We start from the raw sequence: 17,679 nt of genomic DNA, 5'->3' as shown, positions 1-17,679 counted from the left end.
CGACTGGAACCACCTTCCCGCAGAAGTTGCCGGTACTGAAAATTATGAGCAGTTCCGCGTAGCACTAGCTAACATTGTATATTCAGGCGCTGTTTGATGTTCATGTAATCAACTGTATTTTTCTCTCAGTTTTCGTATATTTACCATTCCCCCTGTGTAATGCCACTGGCCTTGAGGGGTAACATAAATAAATAAACAGAGTAATATGCAAGCCTCTTACACAACATTCACTAATATTTCTTTTTTTCTGTAATAACGATTTGCAGACAGCCTAAAGACTCATATTTCACTGACGTGAAGGTTCATTTTTCACAGTCACAGTTCCATACTGTAGAGCGCAGGATAGCGCTTGTGCTGCATCGTTCTTCTTCTGTGTGTGTCATTGTAGGCGCTATTGTTTATTTTCTCAATTACTATGCACCATGTACCCCAAACTGAAGTTCTTCTAAATCTTCTTTGATATTAGCAGTTGCAAATTCAAGCCTTCTGCAGGATTTGAAGGAGGCCCAAGGATCCGAGGACTAATTTTATGCATATGTAAATGTAAACAGCTAATCTATCTGTACTATTGTAACTTGCATTCTCTTTTTTGCTTTATGTGCTGTTTTTATATTTCGTGCCATAGTGCTGAATGTCGTAATTTTTGTATGTATTATAGTGTAAATTGATACTGTATGCCTGCTGTCAAAGTGTTTTCTTTTTCTTTACTGTAATGCGCGATTGTAATGTTTATCTCTTATATTGTTTGGTGTACTTTCCATGTTCTTTTAAGGTACCAACTTGTTTTTCCTACGTTCAAAACTGTCATCTAATGGTCCCCTGAGCCTTGTCAAGCTGTGTGCACAGCTTTTAGCCCAGGGTGACCAGCCAGATTTTTCTGGTAAATAAAGTGCATTGACTGATTTATTAATTCATTGATATGCAACTTACAAATGATTGGAAATGAGGGGAACATGTGCACAGGGCGGAAAGCGCGTGGTCTCCCAGGAAACACTGAGGTGGCCCCGAGAAGGGCCTTTAGTAAGGACGACATCCGTTTTGCGCCTCTTCACTAAGCAGCGACGACACGGCGTGCGCAGTCCTCGTTTTGCCCGAGCTGTCGAAGCAATCCTTGTTAAAAAAAAAAACAACTCGAGGGAACAAAGTCGTGCTGTGTATGCAGATGCGATCGCCTCGTGGTTCCATTCACGGCGAACAATCATCCGGCAAGCCCGGCTTTTTCGACGGATTCAGGAAACGACTGAAAAGAACAAAAGTAAGGAGCGAAGAAAGGTGCACTGCTTACAGGTTAGAACACAAAAAAACAAAGCTACGCGCTGCACTCGGTTAACCCATTCAACGAGGCGTGGCGTGAGCTTTAAATCCGATTTCGACAAGGCGTGAGAAGTCGCTAAAGAGGCAAAGGCACACTGCACTGGGTGAATGATATAGCTAGACTAAGCGCAAGTCATAACTTCTCTAAAGCCACACTGCACTCGTTTAACCCTGCAACGAGGCCTAGCGCGGGTTCTGATGTCTGGCGCCGATTTCGACAAAGAGAGGGAACACGGCCGCGAGATTGGATGCCCGCAATCTTCCAGGAAGCAATGAAGCGGCCCTGAAAAGGGCCGTTTGGAGCAGCTCTTCAACGTCAACCTACAGCGGCGTGGCGGCGAGCAGTAGGCCCAGCGTCCGCGGCGAACAATGACATCGGCTTCCGAGAAGCATATCCAGGGAACGATGCTGCAAAAAAAAAGTTTCGTTACAAGCACCGAAATTTGGTGAGCCCTCAATGCACGAGAAAATTTGCGACAATGTAGTTCAGTCCTTACCTCGGGGTTGAGAATGCGCATGCCCGACAAGCGCGTCAGCGTAGCTGTCAAATGGCGGTCCTCAAAGCGCGCCTGATGCGGATCCTTGTAGTGCCGCGGCAAAAACTTTAAATACGAGCACGACACTAGCCACGTGCTCCTGGCGAAACGGCGAAAGCCGCAAGCAAGAACTGCACAGAAATTTCGGCTGGCTGTCGCCGACGAGCGCACCACGCACGAACGCCATAGCTGCACACGCCTCGAAACGAGCGCGCCGAGGATCACGAAACGAATGCCCGCTCACCACGCACGCGCGGCGGGTGCACCTAGTGATTCCCCAGGCGCTCTAGGGAGAGGTCGAGAAAGGCGCGCTGACGCCACGTCCGGTTGAGAACGAGAGCGAAGTCAAAAAACGTCACGGAGAAGCGCATCCCATCGACCAATCAGCATTTCCAGCCTACCTACCCGCAAACGCTTCTCAACTCATAGTAAACGTCATTTTAAGAAGCCAATCAGAGGCGTCTGTCGTCAACACAACATGGCGGCTTAGCGAGGCCTGTTTAGCCATAGTTGACCGAGGTTACAGCACGCAACTTGGCCGGCGCGCCGCACCAGTCGCCGCTTGCGAACTGCCGCCTACTGCAAGCAGGGACACGGAACGGCAAGCACCTTTGCGCCGCTAGACTCATGCCCAGCCCACATCCGGTGTAACACTGCCACCGCACACCAGCGCCTGCGCGCTGCTTGGCTACTGAAGTTCGCACCAGAAAAGACAAAATAGCGATGTTATCAGAAAGACTGCCGGCTCGGGCGGCGACAAAGCATGCCTGCCCACGTAGCGCGCTTTCGGCAACGGCGCTGGACGCGGGCGCGCCGGGCGACGAACTGCACTGCTCTCTGCGGCCTGCCCTGGTCGTCGCTAGGCCTGTTTTGCATCGAAGCCGCGGTGGACAGTGCTTCGGAAGTAGCCTGGGTTATAATAAAATGCCTGCTTCTGGCATCGCTTTACTGTCAACAGCATCGTCTCACAACAAAAAATATGGTCATTGTTGCGGTGCGCTCGGCAGCGGAGCTATATAGCGGACGCCAGGCGCGCAAGCCGGAGCCGGACCGCAACGGCCGGGCAGCGGCCGGGCAGCGGCAGCTGAGCGGCGGTTGTGGCAAGAAATTTGCTCGTATTACAGTTGCTGCTTCTACCAGCAACTCGGCATTGTTCAACGATCCTCAAAAATGATCTATTTTCCACAATTCTTGCTCTTACAGTTTATTTACGTGAAGAAAAATCTTTAGCTCATTTTTATGACGCCAGCGGACGGGATCCAGGTTTGCCGGCCGGCCTGCAGACTCGCTGTATTTCATATTCGCACCAGAAGAGACAAAACAGCCATGCTACCAGAAAGGCTGCCTGTTATATTCGAGCAGTGGCAGCATGCCGAGCTTTCGGCAACGACGCCGCCTGCGGACGCGCCGGGCGATGAACTGCGAGGCTTGCCGGCAGCCCTGGTCGTCGCTAAGCCTACCTGGTTTTGCACGCATACTATCGATACCGCAGCTGAAGGAGCTTCGGAACTGGTCAGCGCTGTAAAAGGTACTGCGTACTCTCATCACCCCTTTAACTGTGAACCTGTCGCATAATAAAATAAAGATATGCTCGAATTCCGCGACGCCAGCGGAGCTAGCAAATGCCAGCTATGCGAGCGGCGACCAGGCAGTAAATAAAAATTAAGCGGTCATGGGATGAAATTTGCTTGTATCGCCGAATTAAATACTGCCAGCAACTCGGCATCAGCCAACGATCCTCAAAAATGATTCATTTTTGCCATTCATCTATTCCAGTGCTTGCTATGAGCGTGAACAAATAATACTAGCGTGTTTATCTGACGACGGCGGCCGGCATCCAGGCTGACAGGCCGGCCCCGAGAAACGCGCCCCCACGTCATTATGACGCTGGCGCTCTGCGCGCTCGCATTCTGCCTAGGTGGCTTTGATTCTGCCCCTTGTCAGTGCGACGCGCCGCGTGCGGCCTGTCATTGACATCGGTTGGGCGCAGGCGGCGAGCTGCTGTCAGTCGTTGTTACGCCGCTCGGAACGGCACGTAGCGCGCCCGGCAAGTAGCAGTCATGCCGAGAGCCCGCGACACCTCTGCCTGCCGGAGCCCCGACCGTGAACCTCCGAACCCGGTCGTGAACTCGAGTCTTCATCTCTATCGCAAGGAGTGGGTTGACTCGCAGCCGCATCTGCAAATTATGCCTAACCCTCTTCACGCTTCTGGAATATATTTTTCTGCAGCAAAGAACAGAAGCGCGGAGCCGATGCGCGCCGCGATTGCCGACTCGGCTCGTATCGAGTTCATGTAAACAGAGAGTCGTCGAGATGGGCTGACCTTGCTCAGCTCGATTCTCTGACTCAAACCACCGCTGTCAAGGAACACCACCTAGATAGGTTCACGTAAGCAAGGCTATGTCGAGCCACTGATACTGAAGCCAAGGAGGATGGAGAAGCAGAACCGAAACCGAAACTGGTCCCAGGTCAGTGATGTATGACCACGCGCTGCAGTTTAACAGAGTGCAATTACGCGTGCAAATAATTGGAAAACCTTGTTTCACTTTGTGAATTTCTCATCAAGCTATTATTTTAGGGCAAACGAAAGTTGAAGATATCTGTACGTTTCTGAAGATCTTAAAATGACGTAGTCGAGTAGTGCGTGTGCCGGCCGACGGCGGCGCGTGGTCGTTTCATGAGCACAAAAAGGCAGCGATTTCGAACGGGCTTTATTAAATGCAGACTCAATATTGAGTCGAAATATTTCGGAATCAGCATGTCTAATGTTTATGGAAGCAGTAAAAATTAAAACCGGGCAGCTTCATTTTCTTTTCACAGCCCCTTTAAAAAACCTCTCAAAGTGTCTAAGGAACATTTTTTTAAAACATATTTACTTTTAAAAGTGCGCCTGCTAATTACGCAATATTAGTTTTTTTAGTGTTCATCACGCCATTAGGAAAGCTAGTCATCTCTTATTTTGGGCCAACTTTGCACTTAAATGCTTATGTGCTCGTTTGTTGCAATCATTAGACAAGATATTGAATGTTATGACATTCGTAGTTATCTAACAGCTTTATTTTTCTATTATTTTTTGGCCAAAAGTTGTAGTTCTGCAGTCGGTAGCTCACCGCCCCATGATGCTTTGAGCATAGAGTTTCTTACTATTACCTAGAGGGAAAGCTGGCGGCGAAGCACTTCAGCCACCATGGACGCTCAAAGCATCATGGGGCGGTGAGCTACTTGTTGCGGCACAGTCGTAGTTTTTCGGGAACATGGAGTGGCACTACTGAGATGTTTCATTCCAAAAACGCTGTTGTGTGTGCGCAGACGACTTTGGCGCGAACGCAGTGTGCAAAAACCATAGTAAAGAAACCGCAATAGCACACGACGCCAATAAAAGGTTTCACTTTTTCGAAATGCCATTAAAAACCCTTTTATAGTGTTTAAGCAGCAACATTTTTTTTTGAAAAAATATTGTTACCTAGCCGTTGGAGCTCGTAACCGAAAGGCTTTAATGGGGGGTGACGTGGACGGCACCGGAGAACAAGCCAAGAGCACCCAGAGAAGGCCGGAACCGATCTTCTTCTTCTTTCACTCGGCGGTGCACGCGACTTGCGAAGAGCAGCCGCCTAGTGGCTGCTTGTGGAAACGTGGCATTACCCCCCTCCCTAAAAAAACATCGACCCGATGCATGCGCAAGAAAAGAAGGTAAGAAAAGCAGTTCACAAGAACATGGCAGAAAATAAGCAGTTCGTAAGCTAGCGGTGCTCGCGCGAAAAGTACGGCTTCATTCGCACGACGTGGACGACTTCGGGCTTCTGCTGGCGGCGATGAGAAGTAGAAGAGCCGGCTGGAAGAAGTTCGTATGCGACGTCACTGAGCTGACGGACCACTCTGTAGGGACCGAAGTACTGCTTTAGCAGTTTCTCGGAAAGCCCTCGGCGTCGAATCAGAGTCCACACCCACACCATGTCGTCCGGTTCGAAGGTCACTACTCGGTGGCGGGGATTGTAACGCCGAGCGTCTCGGCCTTGCTGGTTCCGGATGCGCAGTCGCGCAAGCTGCCGTGCTTCTTCGGCGCGCTGAGTAAATTCCTCGGTACCAGCTTCGGGGTCATGACCGTTAAGGGGCAACGTGGCCTCTAGCATGGTGGACACCTCGCGACCATACAACAGAGAGAAGGGCGTCATGCACGTGGTCTCTTGTTGTGCCGTATTGTACGCGAATGTGACGTACGGTAGGATGTCATCCCAAGACCGATGTTCAACGTCCACGTACATAGACAGCATGTCGGCGAGAGTTTTGTTGAGACGTTCGGTCAGGCCATTCGTCTGTGGATGGTAGGCGGTGGATTTACGGTGGGTAGTGCCACTCAGCTGCATGACGGATTCCAGCAGCTTGGCCGTGAAAGCTGTGCCTCGGTCCGTTATGACAACTGACGGGGCGCCGTGCCTGAGGACGATGCGCTCGACGAAAAATTTCGCTGCTTCGGCTGCCGTGCCTCGTTCGAGGGCCTTTGTTTCAGCATAGCGCGTGAGGTAATCGGTAGCGACTATTATCCACCGGTTGCCCGAGGAGGAAGTTGGAAACGGGCCCAACAAGTCCATGCCAACCTGCTCGAATGGAAGTCTGGGCACTTGGACAGGCTGCAGTAAACCAGCTGGCCTTACAGACGGTATTTTCCGTCGCTGGCAATCATGGCACGTTCGTACATAGTGGCGCACTGCCGCCGCAAGTTTGGGCCAGTAAAAACTCTTCTGAATGCGAGCCAAAGTTCGAGCATAGCCGAGATGACCGGCGGTGGGCTCATCATGACATGCGTGCAAGACTTCGTCGCGGAGAGTGTCTGGCACGACGAGGAGATAATCCCTTCCCGTGGGAGAAAAGTTGATCTTGTAGAGCACGTCGTTTAGGAGACAAAACGAGGAGTGCGTTCTGGCGAAGGGACGGGGCACTTCCGTAGTACGCGCTTTCAGGAAGTCGATGAGTGGAGCGAGTCCCGGGTCCTCACGTTGGCGCTGCGAAACAGTGACTGCGTCGACAGTTGCGATAAGAGGGAAGTCGGGCTCTTCGTCTTCGTTCGCCGACTGGATAGGCGAACGGGACAAGCAGTCGGCGTCGTTGTGCTGGCGTCCGGACTTATACACGATGGTCATGTCGAACTCTTGTAGACGTAAACTCCAATGTGCAAGGCGTCCGGAGGGATCGCGCAAGTTCGTCAACCAACAAAGAGAATGATGGTCGCTTACGACCTGGAAGCGGCGGCCATAAAGATACGGGCGAAATTTCATCACTGCCCAGACAACAACGAGGCACTCTTTCTTGGTGGTGGAATAATTGGTTTCAGCACGAGACAAAGTCCGGCTAGCGTACGCGATGACTCGCTCAGCGCCATCCTGCCACTGGACGAGCACAGCGCCGAGACCTACATTGCTTGCATCCGTGTGAACCAGGGTCTCGGCATGGGCATCGAAGTGGGTAAGCACAGGCGTTGTTTGCAAGCGGTGCCGTAATTCATCGAATGCCTTTTGCTGTTCGTCTGTCCAGGCGAAGGTGACATCATCTCGGGTGATACGCGGCAACGGGGCAGCAATTCGTGAAAAGTTTGCAATGAATCGGCGGTAATAGGCGCAGAGTCCCAAAAAACGCCGGACTGTCTTCTTGTCGGATGGAGTAGGGAAGTTGGCGACAGCTGCAGTTTTGGCGGGATCGGGCTGAACACCTCGACGGCTGACGACGTGGCCCAGGAACAGGAGCTCTTCGTAACCGAAGTGGCACTTTTCAGGTTTTAAAGTGAGGCCGGCAGATCTTATAGCCCGTAGCACGGTGGAAAGGCGTTGGAGGTGTTCCTCGAACGTTGGGGAAAACACAATAACGTCGTCCAGATATACTACACAAATTTGCCATTTAAAGGGACACTGAGGAGAGCACTATTAATATTTTTTTTATAGCAAAATCCGATAGTTCGGCATTTCATGGCTTTGTTGCCACTTGGCCGGCAGCGAAAGATGCATTTATTTCTAAGAAATTTGGATTCGAAGTTGAAATAGTTTTTCGCGCCGCTCTGATTCAAACTTGGGGTTCTGCTATGACGACACAGAACTAAGTGACGTGAAACATGACATTCACATGACGTAACGCAGACTCCGTGATTTCTGGCGGCCAGCAGTGCGGTCCAGCAGCAGCCGAAAAGAAAGCTACCGCCGGCCGCACGTTGAAGGCATCTATCGGCTATTGCGGCCGTCGCTTCGTTTACATTTGCACCGGCGTTTTGCCAGCGTTACAATGGATCCCGTTCTCGAAGTCGTCAACGAAGTTCTCGCAAATAGACGCCTTTAGCATACCGTACGTGTACCTTGTTACCGTTAGCGGAATACCGGGAGCCCCCATACCGCTGAGAGCAAGCGCTGATTGGTCCCGGCGCTGCAGGAGCGCGCGTAGCTATCGGGTACGTGGCGCCATCTGGCGACGTCAAGATTTGCGCATGCATTTGCTGCGCCTCAGTGATTCGTAGCTTCTCGTGTCCTAGTGTTGCTAGAACTATTGGTTCTAGCAACACTGTTTTGTGCTATGACGCCATGAAGCTTGTACTTGCGAGTTTGGCCTGTGGCGGCGATACCTGTATTTTGGTTTCATTTCATTTCATTTATTTTACCCTCAGGGCTTTCGCATTACAGAGGGGGTGGGACAGTGAAGAAAACAATACATAGATCAAAAACAGGGCTATATATCTTTGCTCTTTTCTATGTTACAGGAGCTTTGTTGTCAGTATGAATGGCGTTTTTGTAATCAGGAGTCAACTGCGTCCATCATTCGCTGGAATGTCGCTGGAGCGGAGCACAATCCAAACGGTAGGACCTTGAACTCGTAAAGTCCATCCGGCGTGACAAACGCAGTCTTCTCACGATCCCGTTCGTCTACTTCGATCTGCCAATAACCGCTTTTGAGATCGAGCGAGAAGTAGCGCGCATGGCGCAGCCGGTCCAAAGAGTCATCAATGCGTGGTAGCGGGTAGACGTCTTTTTTTGTGACCTGGTTGAGTTTGCGGTAGTCAACACAGAATCTCAGACTGCCGTCTTTCTTCTTAACCAAGACGACAGGTGAAGCCCAGGGACTCCTCGATGGCTGTATGACACCGTCATTCAGCATTTCGTCTACCTGCTGAGCGATGACTTCGCGTTCCCGCGGTGACACTCGGTATGGGTTCTGTCGGACTGGTCGGATACGTTCGTCGGTTATTATGCGGTGCTTGGTGAGGGGCGTCTGCTTGACCGCGGAGGCAGACGAGAAACAGTCTTGAAACTGACAGAGCAGCCCGACAAGTCGATCCTTCTCGGTAGGTGATAGAGCGGGGTTCACATCGAGGGCGAATTGGGCCGTTTGGCTGGCAGATGTCCCGGTCTGGAGTGCGATGCAATCAGAAGTTTCGGCGATATCTTCCAAGTAGGCGACCGTGGTCCCCTTAGCGATGCGTTGTCGCTCATTGCCGAAGTTGGTAAGGAGTACATCCGCGAGGCCGTTGGCCGGATGGACGATACCGCGGGCAACACAGACGCCGTGATGGAGCAGCAGCTCAGTGTTCTGTTCGGCCACCCCTGCAGCACTGGACTGGTGATCGCACCTGACGGTAACGAGAGTACATGAGCGTGGCGACACGGTTACATCCGCGTCAAGGATGCGCAAAGGTGCGTGGCGTTGTTCGGCGTCTGCGGAAGTCGGTGCAGGCGGTGAAAACGTGACCAAACGGCGAGGAACGTTAATGACGGCACCATGCTGTCGTAAAAAGTCAAGGCCGAGGATGAGGTCCTTGCAACAGTTGGGCAGAAAATAACGAAAACCGCAACAAACACGGAGTCGGCAATGGTGACTCGTGCAGTGCAACGCCCTAAAGGTGTCATAAGGTGGCCACCAGCAGTACGAATTTGGGGTCCAGGCCATTCAGTCCTAACTTTTGCGAGCCGATCCGCGAAATTCTTGCTGATTATTGAGAAGTCTGCTCCTGTATCTACTAAAGCAGTCACTGGGTGCCCGTCAACAAGCACGGGAAGGTCGGCGCTAGCTGTGTCATCGGTATGAGGGAAGCTCGGAGTCACGGAATCACGCTGCGGCGGCATCGCTGTCACGGAATCACGCTGCGTCGTCACGGGGGGGTCTTCGGGACGTCGGTTTCGTTTTTCAGCAACCTGCCCCCCTGAGGTCGCCGCCTTCAGTTTCCCCGGCGTGGGCTTGGCGACCGCCCCCTCATCGTATCGCTGAAAGTACGACGGCTAGGTGACGAGTAGCGGACGGGAGAAGGTGACCGTTGGCGGCCGTTCGGTGAAGTCTGCTGGGCAGCAAGGTATTCCTCGATTTCCCGAGGTCGCTCACCGAACCGTGGGCGCGGGGCGTGACGTGAAAATCCCTGAAGCCCGAGTTCACGGTAGGGGCAGCGCCGATACAGGTGGCCGGTTTCCCCGCAGTGGAAGCAGAGCGGCCGCTGACGAGGAGTGCGCCAGATGTCGGCCTTCCGGACCGGTGGTTGCATGGCGAGTCCCTGCTGCGGTGGCCGCTGGTAGGAACAAGCGTTTGCGGGTAGGCAGGCTGGAAACGCTGATTGGTCAAAAAATATGACGTCATACGCGTGACGTCATAGGTCACGTGGTATTTAATGACGTCATGTCCTGTTGGGGACAGGCATGTTTTCCCTAGATTTTTCCCCGCCCCCGCCACCGCTCGTCAGCGGACGGGGCTGCTCGTGTTGGCTGCTCGCGAGGAGCCGAGAGGCGAGGAGGCAGCGTGCACTGCAGCGTTGCCTCCTCGGCGTGTCCCCGTCATGTCTTTCGACCCGCCGCGGTGGCTCAGTGGCTATGCCGCTCGGCCGCTGATCCGAAAGACGCGGGTTCGATCCCGGTCGGGGTGGTCGAATTTCGATGGAGGCTAAATTCTAGAGGCCCGTGTACTGTGCGATGTCAGTGCACGTTAAAGAACCCCAGGTGGTCGAAATTTCCGAACCCCTTTCACTACGGCGTCCCTCATAGCCTGAGTCGTTTTGCGACGTTAAAACCCCAATAAACCATAAACCCATGTTCTTCAGTGCGCGCGCGAGATTAAAATGCGCACCTGTCGCGCTGCGCTGTCACACTGCATGCCTGCTTCCGTGCATTTCTTGCGGACTCCTTTCAGTCATACTTAGCTATACTATTGACCAAAAGGCTTCTTAAACAGTTATTTCAAGTTTTATTGCTATGTATAAAGAATATGTTTGTAGCAGGTGCGTGAGCCCGAACAAAAGAAAACTGTTTTTATTCCCCTTCAGTATTCCTGCTTATCGAGACTTGAGCATTTATATGTTGCAGTACAACTTTTTTCAGGCATCACAACTGATGTTTCGATGTGTTTGGTACATATTCATCTTCAGACATTTGATGTCTGTTGGGTAAAAAAAAATATACGAAATAATACTTGACTGCATCAATTGTGACTGAGGCAACTAGCATCACGTATAGCATGCTCTTGAAATTCCTCTAGCTGTTGCACAGAAGTCTGTAATTGACTTCATTGTAGCTTCATACTTGCACCATTTAAACTCTGCTTTTTTCACAAAAGGAAATGTGATTAGGTTTCTGAATAGAGCTGTGCACGCGCCGCAATTTCGAACCCGCGTCTGGCCCGGGACCTAACCTACCGACAGGAAGCCCGGCCCGACACTGAAGGACCCTGAGCACGCTCGTGCTCGGCCCGACCTGCAAAGCGGCGACGACACAAAAAGAGAATTTCAGGAAAATGAGTTTATTTCAATGACATTCAAATTTTGACCTCGCATTGCAGATCACAGTTTGGGATTATACACAAGACACAACGCATAAAGGTATAGATTTATCACTCTAAATATGCAAGTTGTTCATTGATGATGGCTTGATCGAAACAAGAGCGGCGCTCTTTCATTACGAATCCTGCGGCGCTGAAATTTTTCTCGCTGCTTGAATTGGTGGCCGCAACGGCCAATACTTTCATAGCAAGAAGAGAAACGCTTGAAGTACGAAGGGGAATGACAGACGTGGTGTCGTAAGCCATGGATGGCGTGCCACGACAGGAAGACTTTTTGACTTGTCAGAGGATAAGCGAGCAAATAAGCGACAGGGCGGCGCTATCCTGCGAATGCCGATGTGGCCGCGACGTCCCTGCTTCTACTATTCACGGGAAGGCACGGTGCTGTGTTCACTTCGCTGACAAGCGATTACGGCGAAACGCAGCACTGCGCCAGAATAGTACGAGATGAGCCGTAGTGGAGGCGCCAGTGACATTATTCTAATGCCATTCATGTGGTGCCCCCCCCCCCCCCCTTCGCTCTCGCCCGCGACTATTGTCCGTCTCCCCGGTCGGAACCTGCCGGGTAGGCGGACAAGAGAGAAGGCTGCCGGTTCTGCGGTGCGCTGCGAGTGGCGAGTGGAAGAATTTAACCTTTTCCCGATGTGCTGCTGCAGCGCGACTCCGTGACCCCGCGACCTCGCGTGCGCCGTACGCAGCCCTGCCTCCGCTTCCCAGAACCATCCTTTCTTCTTACAAGGCGCCCAAAACTGGTTGCTTTGCCCCAACGTTGGTACTTGCTAGAACGAAAAATGCGTTTCCAGCCCCAGCTAGCTTTTTTTTTAGCGTTTGTACTATCCTCCCGTCCTTGTACATTCCCTCCTGGACGGTCTAGACACAAATCTATTCCTGCTGTGCATGCAAGACGCCCAGCGCACCACAGCCATATTCGCACTTCCACATATATGATAGATGCTTTGACCAAATTAGAGCCCTGGGCGTTTGGTTGTGAGTAACACCGTATGGCGCGTAATGCATTCCCATCAGGCAGAATTAAAATGAGAAAATTCATCGCAAGATATATTTCCTTGTATTGTCCAAGTAAATTACTTCTATACTAACTCCTCCGTTCTGAAGTGACCAAAAGATAAAACAACTCAGCGTGTAAAAAAGGTGAATGCAAAAATACACTACTTTTGTGCAAAATTCACAGGAAGTGCACTTAAATTGCCACAAGTGCATGGCCAATTAAGGAAAAAAAAACAAGGGCAAAGGACGGAGACGCACAACAGGAACACAGGACGACGCTGTGTTCTGTGTTCTCAGTTCTGTGTCCCCGCCTTTTGCGCTGGTTTTATTTCTACAATCGTGAACCAATTAACTCGCCCAGCTCTCCACTCTACTGGACCAATAAGGCATCAAGCTTCACAGTGCATTAGTGTTATATCTTACGCTACATATTTTCGAATTGCTTTTGCTCGGCATACACGTCTTTCATTTGCTTAGGAAGAAAGCAGCGCATTCAAGAAAGTTACTCCCTCCTGCCAGCGAAAATTTAAAAAATGCGGTTTTTTTCAGCGCCAGTATAAAATATTTGCATGCTGACGGCATGTTGAAATTTTCGTTAATGCACCGTAATAATTATCTCATGAAGCCCCAGCTCTTGTGGCTCAGGACGAAGAGTACGATGATTTATGGCAATATTTGAAGTGCATTTATGAACCAATTTCTTATTGCTCTAACGTTCTCCTAAGCAAATAAAACTGAAAATTGTGATAATTTTGATAATGCTTTATGGAGCTAACACTACCAGGACGTGGTAAATAAACAAAAAAATAAATTCTTTTATAAAGGCCTGTACACTGCACTTGTGCTGCTCATTTATTTCATGCTGTCCATTTTCTCAGTGCAGTGTCTTCTTTGATATGCATATTTCTGGCTCATTACATACTTTGCTTCGGTTCACAATTCTTCTTTTAGCTATATTCCATCCACTTTCCTGCCATGATCTCTATTCAAACGTAATTTGTGTAATTTTGCTTTGTCCGGGCTCCTACAATGTTCTAGTATATATGAATGATGTGAAGACCTGTTTCAAGCTGTTGCACTATAATTCAGTCTAACCTCCTCGATCACGATCACCTAAGCCTTTCCTTATCTGTTGCCATACTTTTTTATGGAAACACTTAAAAACAAAGCACCATGATCTATTTCAGTATTGTTTTATTTGCCGATCTAATTTTTTCGAAGATAACATGGAATACCAACTCCCCTTTAATGTCCCCGTTCTCGTCTCGAAGTCGCGAATTTTTAGATGTGCGCTCAGTATTCTCGTTAGTGCATTTGTGCTCACAAGGGACTATAACAGCCAACGCGGCTAATACGCTAGATTTAATCCTGACAAATCGATCTGACAAAGTCTCACCTATTACATACCTGCCAGGCATCAGCGATCAGTTGCTAATGCACTCTGACATTAATCTAGCCACTCCGAACACTAACAAAAAGAAAAAAATAATAATACGAGACTACAACGGAGCAAATTTTCAGGCGATAAATATGAACTATTTTTTTTTATCGATGCTTTCCCATAGCTTTGGTGTCCGGAGCATTCAAACCAACTGGAGCATGTTCACAGCTATAGTCACCCAACTCACAGAACAATACACTCCTGAACGCACTGCCACCACCCACTCAATAGCTCCCTGGTGTAATAATCACATTAAACGTTTATCTAACAAAAAGAAAGCCTCTACCGCATCGTAAAGTTCTCGCCAACTAGTGAGTGATCGGACTTCGTATTCAGCGGCTTCCAACATGTATGTTCAGGCGCTCAAAAGCGCTAAAAGCACTTCCACTCACATGTAACCACCAATGTCAAAAATTCTGGCGGGTCATTAATCCTTCCACCAACGATAGTTTTGCGTTATCTGACCCGTTAAGCGACCCCATCCCTTCCGACTTTTGCGTCACGATTCTTAACCGCGCAATCACTGACAACTCTACACCCATATCTGATGTATACATATTCCTACAACTCACCACTTCAACTATGTTTTCATGCCACCTATAACTGCTGCTCCCTCTGGTGTGAATAAGCTCATTGATGGACTCAGTGTTCATTCCGCTCCGGGTTATGACTGCGTTACTTAAAAAGCACTGCAGCTTATTCGCCCATTATACTAACCAAACTTTTCCAGCATTGACCAGTCGACGCTGCTACTGAGTGGAAGATCAGAAAGGTGGTTACAGTCTACAAATCCGGCAGCAAAGCATCCCCTATTAATTATCGTCCCATATCCCTTACCAATACTTGACCCAAAATGTTCAAAAATATAATATTCACCAACCTTGTTAACTTCCTTTCCTTGAACAACTTTTTTATGTCAGCGCAACATATGGTTCTCGAAAACCTTACTCTTGCGAAACACAGTTAATATAGTTTACACATGCATTGCACTGTATTCTAGACCTACCATCACTAACTGACTGTATATTTCTGGATTTCTCGAAGGCTTTCGACGATGTATGTCACAACCTTTTGGCTCACAAAAAAAAAACATCTGAATATTGACTGTAACTTATTGAAATGGATTGAAGGTCTACTTAATCGCTCACAATTAGTTTTTGCTAACGGTTATAACACCTGTTTTACAGAGGTGTCTTCCGGAGTTCCACAAGGTTCAGTGCTTGGGCCCTAGCTACTGTTCCTGATTTAACATTAATGATCCCCGCTCTCTTATGGATTCTCATATTCACCTATTCGCTGATGTTTGCGTCATTTTTAGAGAAATAACCAACACTAACAACCTTACATTACTTCAGTCAGTGGCGGTCACAGAGAGTGGTTTTAGGGGGAGCGGACAGACTGCTGTATATAAAAAAAGAAAAAATAGAAACAACGATTTTTTATTTTATTTGCATAAAAATTTTTTTGCGCTTTGTTATTGAAAAATAAAGGGCGAAAGGTATAGACATTATACCATTACTCAATCTTTGAATGTTAACGTTTACGCGAGCAATATTCATTTCGATACCAGGGGAAAGGAGTCGACGTCTGAGATATCCCGCCACGACATGTCCACTAAGGTCAAAGCACCTGCCCGGACATTTCACCAGGGGGGTTAGCGGCCTTCATTTCTCAGTTCTGGGAAGTGGCTTTGTTCCGCCCTCAGTCCCCTCCTTCAAGGAGGCTGGTCGGCGCTCCTTGTCAAGCCAGAAAGGGATGGTCCCCTCGCTGGCGTCGCTGTGTCCCATGGTGGGTTAAAGACATGAATGGGTGGCTCCCTTCCCCCCCTCCCCCGCCGACGAGGTTGCTGGCCACCGCAACCGCAGGTGAATGGCACTGCCGTCGCCGCCGCGCCGGCGGCATGGCAAGACAACGGTGGCGGCAAGGCAGGAACACGATTCCTCGACAATCACAACGAATTGTGCTCGTATAACTATCAACGTGTAGAACATGGAATTGTGTGAAATAAGACAGCTGCTAACAAGGTGAACGTACAGAGGGCAAAACACATGCCTAGAACAACCAAACTGTGTATTCCGGAGCTCCCAAAGCCACTGCGACCAAGAAGGAAAAAAATGACGATGAAATTCTATGAGTTTAAGTGCACATGTTTACATCGAGACCATTTTTAACCAAGTGTTATCGCTAGTTATCGCGTGTTACGCCCGAAACACGCTCAGAGCTTGTTCTAGACATGCGTTTTGCCCTCTGTACAAAGCAGGGGACTACTTGACGAGACCGCCACTGACTTCAGTGCGAAGAATGGTGAATGCAGCTATATATGAACAAATGCAAAGTCATGCATGTATCTAGAAAAACTTCCGTCCCATCTCACTACTACTTCGATAACATTTCGTTGAGATCAGCCTCATCATATAAGTGCATCGGCGTCCACATTACTTATTATCTTAACTGGTCTCTTCATACCGAGAACATAATTGAAAATGCTAATCGCATGCTTTGCTACTTACGTCGCAACTTCTTTAACGTTCCTTCCAATTTGAAACTATTGCTTTATCAAACACTAATACGATAAAAACTCGAGCATGCAACACGTGTATGGCACCCTGCTCATGACAACTTCATTAATGATCTTGAGCTGGTGCAAATGTCACTGTACTGTGAAATGTCACTGTACCGTTTTGACGGAGCTTATGACGTTAATGCACTGTGGGAAGAATTTAAGAATATAGTTAGTTATTGCATAGAAAACTTCATTCCGAAAAAAATAAAGAGAGTTAGGAAAAGTAACCCTTGGGTAACCAGAGAAATCATTCAGCTCAAGCGAAGAATTAGACGTAGGAGGCGAAACAAATTCAGAAATAACGCTGAGATATCATCATTGTCCGGGATTCTTAAGGAGAAGTTAAAAAGTGCAAAAGAAAATTATTACTGCAATACACTAACAAACTTTATGAAGCAAGCACCGCAGCGGTTTTGGCGTCATCTTGCTCCGTCAAAAGAAACAATTGATTATATTTTAGATGATGGATGCGTGATTAGTGATCCGTGTGCTATAGCCCATAAGTGTAATACATTTTTCCATTCCGTATTCGACCGACCACAAACATTGACTGTAAACTTGAATGAACTTGATGTTGAAAGACATGTGACTATGGAAGACGTTATTTTTTCCGAAGAAGGAATTCTTTCACTTTTACTGAATTTAGACACCAAAAAGTCAGCTGGTCCAGATGGCATTCCTAACGAATTTTTGAAACGCTATGCGGAATGGATCGCGAAGTACCTTGTTGTCATCTTTCAAGCATCTCTAGAACAGCACAGTTTGCCTGCCGACTGGTTACGGGCAAGAGTTGTGCCAATCCACAAATCTGGGAGCAAATACAATGTTGGGAATTATAGGCCGATTTCAATAACTTGCACATGTTCTAAAATCCTGGAGCATATCTTATCAAAAAGCATGTTTCACTACTTCGAGAATTCTGATATCTTCACTGCAAATCAGCATGGCTTCAGACAACGCCTGTCAACAGTTACGCAGCTCACTGAAGCAATTCATGATTTCGCATACGCGATTGACAATAGAAGCCA

General features: G+C 48.9%; 1 protein-coding gene across 1 annotated transcript; it reads left to right on the top strand.

Moving 5' to 3' along the window:
- Positions 1-6,037: 6,037 nt before the first annotated feature.
- LOC149349240 (uncharacterized) lies at positions 6,038-8,302 on the top strand. Its single transcript, XM_089578176.1, has 2 exons — positions 6,038-7,310; positions 7,380-8,302. The coding sequence occupies exons 1-2, from the start codon at positions 7,016-7,018 to the stop codon at positions 7,430-7,432; spliced, it is 348 nt and encodes a 115-aa protein (XP_089434302.1). The 5' UTR covers positions 6,038-7,015; the 3' UTR covers positions 7,433-8,302.
- Positions 8,303-17,679: the final 9,377 nt, after the last annotated feature.

The sequence above is a fragment of the Amblyomma mixtum genome, chromosome 3 (genome assembly GCF_055824585.1).
Source record: "Amblyomma mixtum isolate Tamu chromosome 3, ASM5582458v1, whole genome shotgun sequence".
Lineage (NCBI taxonomy): Eukaryota > Metazoa > Arthropoda > Arachnida > Ixodida > Ixodidae > Amblyomma > Amblyomma mixtum.
This window is presented reverse-complemented; position numbering and strand designations above follow the sequence as displayed.

Bases quoted from the DNA above. Each gene is read 5' to 3' on its own strand.
- LOC149349240 (XM_089578176.1), top strand. From the start codon at position 7,016: ATGTGCAAGGCGTCCGGAGGGATCGCGCAAGTTCGTCAACCAACAAAG. The intron at 7,311-7,379 runs GTAAGCACAGGC...TCGTCTGTCCAG, and splicing joins CGGCATGGGCATCGAAGTGG to GCGAAGGTGACATCATCTCG.